We start from the raw sequence: 9,228 nt of genomic DNA, 5'->3' as shown, positions 1-9,228 counted from the left end.
GAGTTCACATCATCCTTCTATTTCCTGACTGCTGCCAGGCAGGACTGAGTTCTCGAGAGCCCACAGCCAACCCTCCTCCCAGCAGTGGCACACTCAAGCCAGCACAAAGCAGAGCTCCCATAAGGGACCTGCCAGGAGTTTTCCCAAAAAAAGTGAGTCAATCTGTAATAGGTTTTCCTCAAAGAAGAGTTCCCTTAATTCTCACTGCCTTTTCCTCCTTGGACAGGTCTCCACACTTGACAGCAGCAGATGTCCAACAGCAGCAGCTCCATCAGCCAGTTCCTCCTCCTGCCCTTTGCAGACACACGGGAGCTGCAGCTCCTGCACTTCTGCCTCTTCCTGGGCATCTACCTGGCTGCTCTCCTGGGCAATGGCCTCATCATCATCACCATAGCCTGTGACCACCACCTCCACACCCCCATGTACTTCTTCCTCCTCAACCTTTCATTGATCGACATGGGATGCATGTCAACCACTCTACCAAAATCCATGGCCAATTCCTTGTGGGACAAGAGGGCAATCTCGTTCTGGGGATGTGCTGCACAGGTCTTCCTGGTTTTCTTCTTGGCTGGTGCAGAGTACTTTCTTCTGACTGTCATGGCCTACGACCGCTACGTTGCCATCTGCCACCCCCTGCACTACGGGACCCTCCTGGGCAGCAGAGCTTGTGTCCACATGGCAGCAGCTGCCTGGGCCAGTGGGTTTCTGAATTCTGTGCTGCACACAGCCAATACATTTTCACTGCCCCTCTGCCATGGCAATGCTGTTGACCAGTTCTTCTGTGAAATCCCCCAGATTCTCAAGCTCTCCTGCTCAGATGCCTACCTCAGGGAAACTGGAGTCCTTGTGGTTACTTTTTGTTTGTGTTTTGGATGTTTTGTGTTCATTGTGGTGTCCTATGTGCAGATCTTCAGGGCTGTGCTGAGGATCCCCTCGCAGCAGGGACGGCACAAAGCCTTTTCCACCTGCCTCCCTCACCTGGCCGTGGTCTCCCTGTTTGTCAATACTGGTGTGTTTGCCTATGTGAAGCCCCCCTCCATCTCCTCCCTATCTTTGGACCTGGTATTGGCATTTCTTTACTCAGTGGTTCCACCAGCAGTGAACCCCCTCATCTACAGCATGAGGAACCAGGAGCTCAAGGATGCCATGTGGAAACTGATGACTGGATGTTCCTAAGCAGCAATACACTGCTCATCTTCTTCTGCATATCGCTGGCCATGGAACTCACATTAGGACCAGTCTGTATTTAGTAGGGACTTTTAGGTGCTGTGGGGCTTTTTCCCTCTATTTTGTCTCTGATGTATTAACACCTTCATCCCATTCCTCATGCAGTATCTCTGGTCTTGTTTAACTCAGACATGGCAGCAGAAGAAACACTCCCCTTCCCCTGTACCTGCATCACCTCCAGTCTGCCTCTTCATCTCTCTGGTCAGTCAGGTGTTTCCACCTCACCTGATGGCACAGCCATGCCTAGGGACATCTTTTCTGGTGACTGGTGGGACGTATGAACTTCACTTTGCTCACAGATTTCCACCTCCACTTGCTCTTTGGACATTCAGATGCCGCTCAGCTCTCTGATTTCTGCTTTGAATTTCAGTGAGTTGGAAAATGTCCCGTCTCTCAGAAGTCCAATGAACTGTTATGTCAGGCAGTCAGTGTGTTGATAAGTGACCTTTCTATGTACCTGATTTACACTGTTCTGAGAGAGAATCTCCTCTGTAAGCTGACCCCCTTCACATGCTGCTTGGCTATAGCAGGCAGCTGAGGAGAGAGATTTCACGGTCATTAAACTGGATCATGTTGAACTGCTGTTTGTTGTCAGAGAAATCTGTCTGTGCCTGTGAGCACAAATGATGGGAGGAAAAGTGTTGGGAGTCCCAGGAGGCCAGGGAGGGAACTGCTGGGCTTGGGGAAGAGCAAGGTTCTCCATGCAGGGTTGGATCTGAACAGACTGCTTTTCCTGCCTGTCCAGATCTCCTCAGGAGACCTCTGGACCAGCCCCCATTGCAGCATGCTGCTGAACTGTCATCAGTGACCTGAGATGTGACAGAAACATTTTTTCCTGTGAAAAAATCCTCCATTGAGAAAGTCCTTTGAAATTATCATCACTCAAATAAAACCTCTCCAATTAGTTACACAAAGTCTATTTTTTTTAAAGGAAATGACTTGAAGAGCCATGCTTGTAGGGATTTCTGTGTGATTAATGAGCCCCTTGGTGTGTTTTCTTCTGAGTCCACAGACTTCAGATACCAAGAGGAGAGTGAAGAAACCTCTCCAGATGTCGAAGTCAGGAGTAATGCCCAAAGTACCTTGAAGAATTAACAAGCCCTAATATGAGCCATTACTGACAAAGCCTCCCCATGGGCTCCTTAGATGAGACAACTGGAGGCCATGAGGACAAACACAGGCAAAGCGCAGGCAGCTCTGATGCTGAGGACACCCTGGCTTGGTCTGATGAAGCAGAAATGCCAAGCGCTGATCCCCAGCCCCTGGGCAGGGAGATCCTGGCCCCCACCACCCTCACCTGGTTCTCAGGGCTCTTCCTTGGGATGTGGGATGTGATGCCAAGGGACAGACAGGGGTATGATACATGGTGTACTCCCCTGGGGTGGGTGCAAGGAGGCAATGATACTCCATGGCTGTCAGGACAATGTGTCTCCTCTGAGGCCTCTGTTGCAGGGCTATCAGCACTAGTCAAGGAGTCAAAGGCCTGGCTGCCACCCTTGGCCATCTGCACCACAGCCCATGCCACACTGCCACACGCATGCGCTGTTTGCCTGCAGGCTGCAGGCACCCAACACCCTTCCCCACCTTGGTCTCACTCCATGATGTCCCTGTCTGTACTGCTGTCTCTCCCTCCTCACTAGCTGTTCCCACAAACACAAAGCCACCAGCTCATCCACACTTCCTCTGAGTGACTTTTATCACCACAGCACTGCCCTCAGAGTGGCTTTCCTTTATCCTCACGTCCACTCTGACCTTCAAAGCTGCAGTTTCACCTTGACTTCCTTTCTTACGTTCTTTAATGTAGCACAAAAGAGCTTCCCTCAGCCTCCCCTTCCCCAGGCTAAAGAAGCCCAGGTCTGTCATCCTCTCCACACAAGACCCCATGCCATATCTAGGCAGGCTTTTATCTGACCACGTGACAGTTCCTCCCCTTCCTCCAGACCGGGGAGCCCCACACTGGGACTGACTGCTCCAGACTTGGCCTCACTGGTGCTGAGTCCAGATGGATCAGAACAGCCCTTGTCTGCGTGGCCACACTCCTGACAGTGCAGCCCCGTGTGCTCATGGCCAGATTCCTGTTCAGCACCTCAGACTGCTGTGGCAGCCCCTGGAATGACCAAATTCTTCTCCTTGCAGCCAGTTCTCCACCTGTCATGTCTGAGCTGCCTTGATGTGGGGGTGTTGTGCTGGAACCTTTTCTCATGGTTTCACCTCATGGGGGTGACCACATGGAAATTAATTCCACGCCAGATAATTAAGATCAGAATAAGAAGATCTCTTCTGGATGGGAATCTTCTTGATGTTTTTATTCAAATCTAATCCCAGAGTTTCTCAAGGTTTGTTTGAAGTGACGCTCCACTTTGTTAATGGTTCCTGTGTGCTTGCAGATGGCTGCCCAACTTGTGGTGCCACTAACAAAGGGACAGCAACAGATGTTATAGAAGGTGAGAAATAAGAAACAAAACCAAGAGATCCTTTCTAAATGATGTTGCAGTGGGCCACTGGAAGAATCCTCATGTCCTCACAGTCTGCTCCCCCTCTTCTTGGAACAGAACCACTGTTGTAGCTGTCTGAGGGTCAATATAGGAGGGCTCAACTCATGAGAATGCTTTTGGAGGACAGTGATGATGTTACTAGACTCAGACAATCACAGAGTACCCGGCTGAAAGGGAACTCAGGGACTATTTGGTCCAACCATTTTTGGCAAGGGCTCAGTCTCAAGAAAAGCACCACACAGACCAACTGGCCCCACACCCCATCCCACTGACTCTTACAAATGTCTGGTGTTGGGGAATCCATCACTTCCCACGGAACATTGTGCAAACCCTGGTTCTCAGGGTAAAAGTTTCTTCCTATGTCCTGTGGGAATCTCTCCAGCAGGAACTTGCACCCATTATTCCTCAGCTATTTCATGTGATTCCTTCTAAAACCAGGAGTCTCTCCCTTCTCTGTAGACAGCCTTTCAGTACTGGAACCTGGTTGTGACGTCTCCCCTAAGCCTTTTGTTCTGAAAGGTGAACAAAACCAGCTCCCTCAGCCTTTCCTCATAAGGAAGGTGTTCCACTCCCTTAACCCTCTTGATTGTTCTGTACTGGGCTCTTTCCATGAGTTCTCTGTCCTTCTTGAACTGAGGGGCCCAGAACTGGACACAACAGGAGACTGACGGGTGACTATATCCATGTTTATAAATAGATGAAGAGCAGGAGTCATGAGGATGGAGCCAGGCTCTTCTAAGTGATGGTCAGTGATAGGTCAAGGCACAATGGGTACAAGCTGGAGCAGAGGAAGTTCCATGTGAATGTAAGGAGGAACTTTTACACTGTGAGGGTGATGGAGCACTGGGACAGACTGCCCAGAGTGGGTGTGGAGTTTCCTTCTCTGGAGACATTCAAACCCACCTGTGTGATTTAGTCTAGATGATCCTTCTCTGGCAGGGGAGGTTGGACTGTATGATCTTTCAAGGTCCCTTCTAACCCCCAGTGTTCTGTGATTCTGTGATTCTGTGGCACTACTTCTATCACCTGTTGCAAAGTCTCCTTTACCTTCAGAAGTGCCATTCCCATTTCCTTACTTTATCGGGGGGTGGGGCTGGTGTTGGGCTTTTTACAGTGTAGGACAAAGGCATTTTCTCCTCATTCCCTTTCCTGCTATTCCAAACACACCTGCTTTATTTCTATCCATGACAGTCCCTTCCCTTCTGCAGATGAACAGGCTCAGGAACAACAGCTCATTCCCAGGAGCAAAATGAGCCAGCAGAAGAAGGATGAGGTGAAGCAAGATGGCCCATTCAAGATTGAACATGCTTGATCTCAGCACTGGCATAAAGTAGACCTTTCTCCTGCCAAGCACTTACTTGCACACCCCCTCAGCACCATATTGCTCCCTGCTACAGCAGGGTTATGAGGGGTTGCATGGTGTTTGGGGGTATAAACATGCTTGGGGAGTTAAGATAGGGCTGGAGAGGCGGGGGGACACTTACTGTTGCTGGGGGGGGGGGGTGTAGGGGTTGAGGCAGGATATTGGGGGAAGGTATGGTGGAATTTGAAGGTGAAAAGGAAGGGGTTTGGAGGAGTAATGTGGTGCTGGAGGGGTATAGAGTTTGCTGGGTTGTTAATATTTGGCTGAGGGGGCTTAAGTGGTGCTGAGGAACCCATTAGTGCTGGGGAGGTGGGGCGTGGGGGACGCAGGGTAGTGCTGCAGGGGACATGGGAGGATTTTTGGGGGGAGTGTGGGGTTTGGGGTTTATGGGGGCATTTGAGGGGCAACCAGGGGTACTAGGTAGGTTTAAGGTTGGGCTGGATGTGGGGGTTAACTTGGGGGGAACCCATAGGTGGTCGGGGAGGCATTTTGGGGGGAGGCATAGTGCGTACTGGGGAGAGATATGTTAGGATTTGAGGGGGAAAATAGGAGGTTTGGGTTTATGGGGGGTGTTGGGGGACCACCAGTGGTGCAGGGGGATTAACACAGTGCTGGGGAGTGAGGTAGGGCACCCATGGGTTCTGGAGGGAACCTGTGGGTGGCATAGGAAGTGCTTGGGGTTTATGAGTGGGATTTCTTTGGGGGGAGCAGGGGGTCAAGTGGGATACAGGGTAGTGGGGGGTGCCTGCCAGGGTGCCTGGGAAGGATTAAGGGTGTGATGGGGGACAGGATGAAGGTGTGGAGGGCACCCATGATTGCAGAAGGGAGGGCATCTGGAGGGAGTAGAGGAGTGTTTGGGTGAGATATGAGGGGATTTGGAGGTGAAAATGAAGGGGTGGGGGTAATTAGGTTTTGGGGGGGCCACCAGGGGTGTCGGGAGAGTTAATTGTGGGGGCACCCATGGGTGATGGGAGGGGTGTGGGGATGTTGTACAAGGGTTCTGGGGGTGGATATGGGTGAATCTGTGGGGGAAAATTGGAGGTTCAGGGTAGTAATATGGTGCTATATGTTCCGGCTATACCAGCGTCCACCTTCCAACCTGTTAAAGGTCCAGCAGTATGTCCCAAGCAAAAGGTGTGAGGGATGGCAGATGTTTCTGGCCTGAAACCTCCCCAGGAGTACACAAGCAGCCCCATAAACCTTGGGATCATGAATTCCCAGCCAAGAGAACAGTCCTAACAGTGCCAGAGGTCATTTTCTGGCTCTTCCATAGTCCAACACCGAACATGCTGAACGTCCAGCAACGGAGTCCCAGGGTCTCTAACACCTATTGCTGCCATTTCATTGAAGGCACCACAAGTTGGAGAGACACCTGCAAGCACATGTGGACCATTAAAAAGATGGAGTTTCCCTTCAAAAAGACCTCAACAAACCTGCACAGGTGACCCAAAATTGGCCAAGGAGGGTATTCCATGCCAATTCCATCAAGCTCAGCATAAAGGGGGCTGGTGGGGGGGAGGAGCGCAGGGCTCTGAGCTGTGGGGCCTGAGCTGTGTGGGTTTGGTGAGAAACTGCACCGGGCATCACCAGTGTTGTGTATTTTACTATCTTTTATTGTTTCCTTTTCCTTCCCTTCCCCCTGTCCCAAATACTTCCCACCCCTCCACCTCCTCCTATAGAGAGAGTGGACTCTCGGTGCCCAGCTCTTCGTTGTGTTGAAAGCAGGAGAAAGGTCCCATCACAACCCCTGCACATCAAGGCAGCTCAGATATGACAAATAGAGAACAGGCTGCAGGGACAAGAATTTGGTCATTCCAGGGGCTGCCATAGCAGTCAGAGGTGCTGAACAGGAATTTGGCCATGAGCACATTCAGCTGCACTGGGAGGAGAGTGGCCCTTCTGATACATCTAGACTCAGCACTGTTGAGGCCACCTCTGGAGCAGTCAGTCTCAGTGTGGGGCTCCAAGGTCTGGAGGAATGGGGAGGAACTGTCATGTGAAGGGGGTCAGCTTTCAGGGGAGTTTCTCTCCCAATACAGTTTTAATCAGATACATATAAAGTTCACTTATCAACACATTGACCTTCTGACAGAATAGACTTCTGAAAGATGGGATGTTATCCAACATTCTGAAGGCCAAACCAGACACTGGAGAGAGATGAGTGGCATCAGAATGAAAAAAGTGCAAACGGAGGTGGAGACCTGTGATGAAAGTGCAAACATGCATCAAGTCTGCTGAAAAGATGTCTTTAGGCCTGGAGCAGGGAGATATTACATTAGGAATGGGATAAACGTGCACCATGTTATAATGGGTTAGAAAATATAGAAGGAAAAAATAAAAATCTAAAATCCTTACGAAATAAGAAGAGTTCTAACGTGTTACATGGCCAGATGGATGTAGAAGAAGATGATCAGTTTATTGCTGCTTAGAAATATCCAGTCATCAGTTTCCACACAGCATCCTTGAGCTCCTGGTTCCTCATGCTGTAGATGAGGGGGTTCACTGCTGGTGGAACCACCGAGTAAAGAAATGACACCACAACATCTAAAATTGGGTGGGAGGTGGAGGGGGGCTTCAGATAGGAAAAGAAGGCAGTGCTGACAAACAGGGATACGACAGCCAGGTGAGGGAGGCAGGTGGAAAAGGCTTTGTGCCGTCCCTTCTCTGAGGGGATCCCCAGCACAGCCCTGAAGATCTGCACATAGGACACCACAATGAACACAAAACAACCTAAAACTAAACAGACACTGACTGCGTTGACTCCAGTTTCCCTGAGGTAGGCATATGAGCCGGAGAGCTTGAGGATTTTGGGGATTTCACAGAAGAACTGGTCAACAGTATTGCCATGGCACAGGGGCAGCGAAAATGTGTTGGCTGTGTGCAGCACAGCATGGAGAAACCCACTGCCCCAGGCAGCTGCTGCCATGTGGACACAAGCTCTGCTGCCCAGGAGGGTCCCGTAGTGCAGGGGGTGGCAGATAGCAACGTAGCGGTCATAGGCCATGACAGTGAGAAGAAAGTACTCTGTGATGATCAAAAATAAAAGGAAAAAGAGTTGAGCCAGACATCCTGTGTAGGAAATGACCCTGGTGTCCCACAAGGAATTGGCCATGGATTTGGGAACAGTGGTGGAGATGCAGCCAAGGTCAGTAACGGAGAGGTTGAGGAGGAAGAAGTACATGGGGGTGTGGAGGTGGTGGTCACAGGCTATGGTGATGATGATGAGGCCATTGCCCAGGAGAGCAGCCAGGTAGATGCCCAGGAAGAGCCAGAAGTGCAGGAGCTGCAGCTCGCGTGTGTCTGCAAAGGGCAGGAGGAGGAACTGGCTGATGGTGCTGCTGTTGGACATCTGCTGCCATCAAGTGTGGAGACCTATCCATAGAGGAAAAGGCACAATGAGAAGTTAGGAAACGCATCTGTCAGGAAAACATCTTCCAACTCTTAGGGAATACCCTCAGATTGACTCTCTGTATTCAGGAAGACTTTTGGCAGGTCCCTTTTGGGAGCTCTGCTTTGTGCTGTCTTAAGCGTGCCACTGCTGGGAGGAGGCTCAGCTGTGGGCTCTGGAGAACTCAGTCCTGCCTGGCAGCAGTCAGTAAATAGAAGGATGTTGTGACCTCAGACTAAATCCCCTGTGGATAGGAATGAGCTTTTCAGCACTGTCACTCCAGTTTCAACCGAGGGCAGAGCAGAGCTTTGGAGCTTTGGTTTTCTCCTCACTGCAACTGAGGAGTGTTTCTTCTGTCAGGACTCCCTGACATTGCTGCTGCAGTGCCAGTGAAACCTTCCCCTGAGTGCAGAGTGGGGAGAGCTGCTGTGTCCATCAGCCCTGCTCTCAGCTGCCCTGTGCTTGATGCTCTGTGATCAGAATCTGGTGTTCCTTGTAGTAGATTAAGGTCTGCACTGTGTGGGATGTCAGGGAGGTACCAAATCCTCACTGCCACGGATTTTCTTGGAGCAGCTCCTTCTCCCAATGTTCCCAATGTCTCTGATGCCTGGAGCTGTCCCTACAGCTGCTTCTCTTTTCCCATGTCACCTCCCGCTCTGTGCTCACAGATCTCATCCAACCTGCTCTGTGTTCAGTCTTCTCTGCAGACCCCTCCCAGCATCTGGGCACTGGCCCACGGAACCTCTGTCTGTGCA

At 50.8% G+C, this 9,228-nt stretch overlaps 2 protein-coding genes across 2 annotated transcripts; one reads left to right on the top strand and one right to left on the bottom strand.

The window, feature by feature from the left end:
- Nucleotides 1-249: 249 nt before the first annotated feature.
- LOC311200937 (olfactory receptor 14A16-like) lies at nt 250-1,176 on the top strand (the record flags this gene model as incomplete). Its single annotated transcript, XM_084275240.1, has 1 exon — nt 250-1,176. The coding sequence occupies one exon, from the start codon at nt 250-252 to the stop codon at nt 1,174-1,176; it is 927 nt and encodes a 308-aa protein (XP_084131366.1).
- Nucleotides 1,177-7,510: 6,334 nt separating this feature from the next.
- On the bottom strand, nt 7,511-8,434 carry LOC311200936 (olfactory receptor 14A16-like; the record flags this gene model as incomplete). Its single annotated transcript, XM_084275239.1, has 1 exon — nt 7,511-8,434. One exon carries the CDS (start codon nt 8,432-8,434, stop codon nt 7,511-7,513), a length of 924 nt encoding a protein of 307 aa, XP_084131365.1.
- Between the last annotated feature and the right edge of the window lie 794 nt (nt 8,435-9,228).

The sequence above is a fragment of the Gallinula chloropus genome (genome assembly GCF_964237585.1).
Source record: "Gallinula chloropus genome assembly, chromosome: 25".
NCBI classification, from domain to species: Eukaryota; Metazoa; Chordata; class Aves; order Gruiformes; family Rallidae; genus Gallinula; species Gallinula chloropus.
The sequence above is the reverse complement of the archived record's forward strand: the minus strand, read 5'-3'. Positions and strand labels throughout refer to the sequence as shown.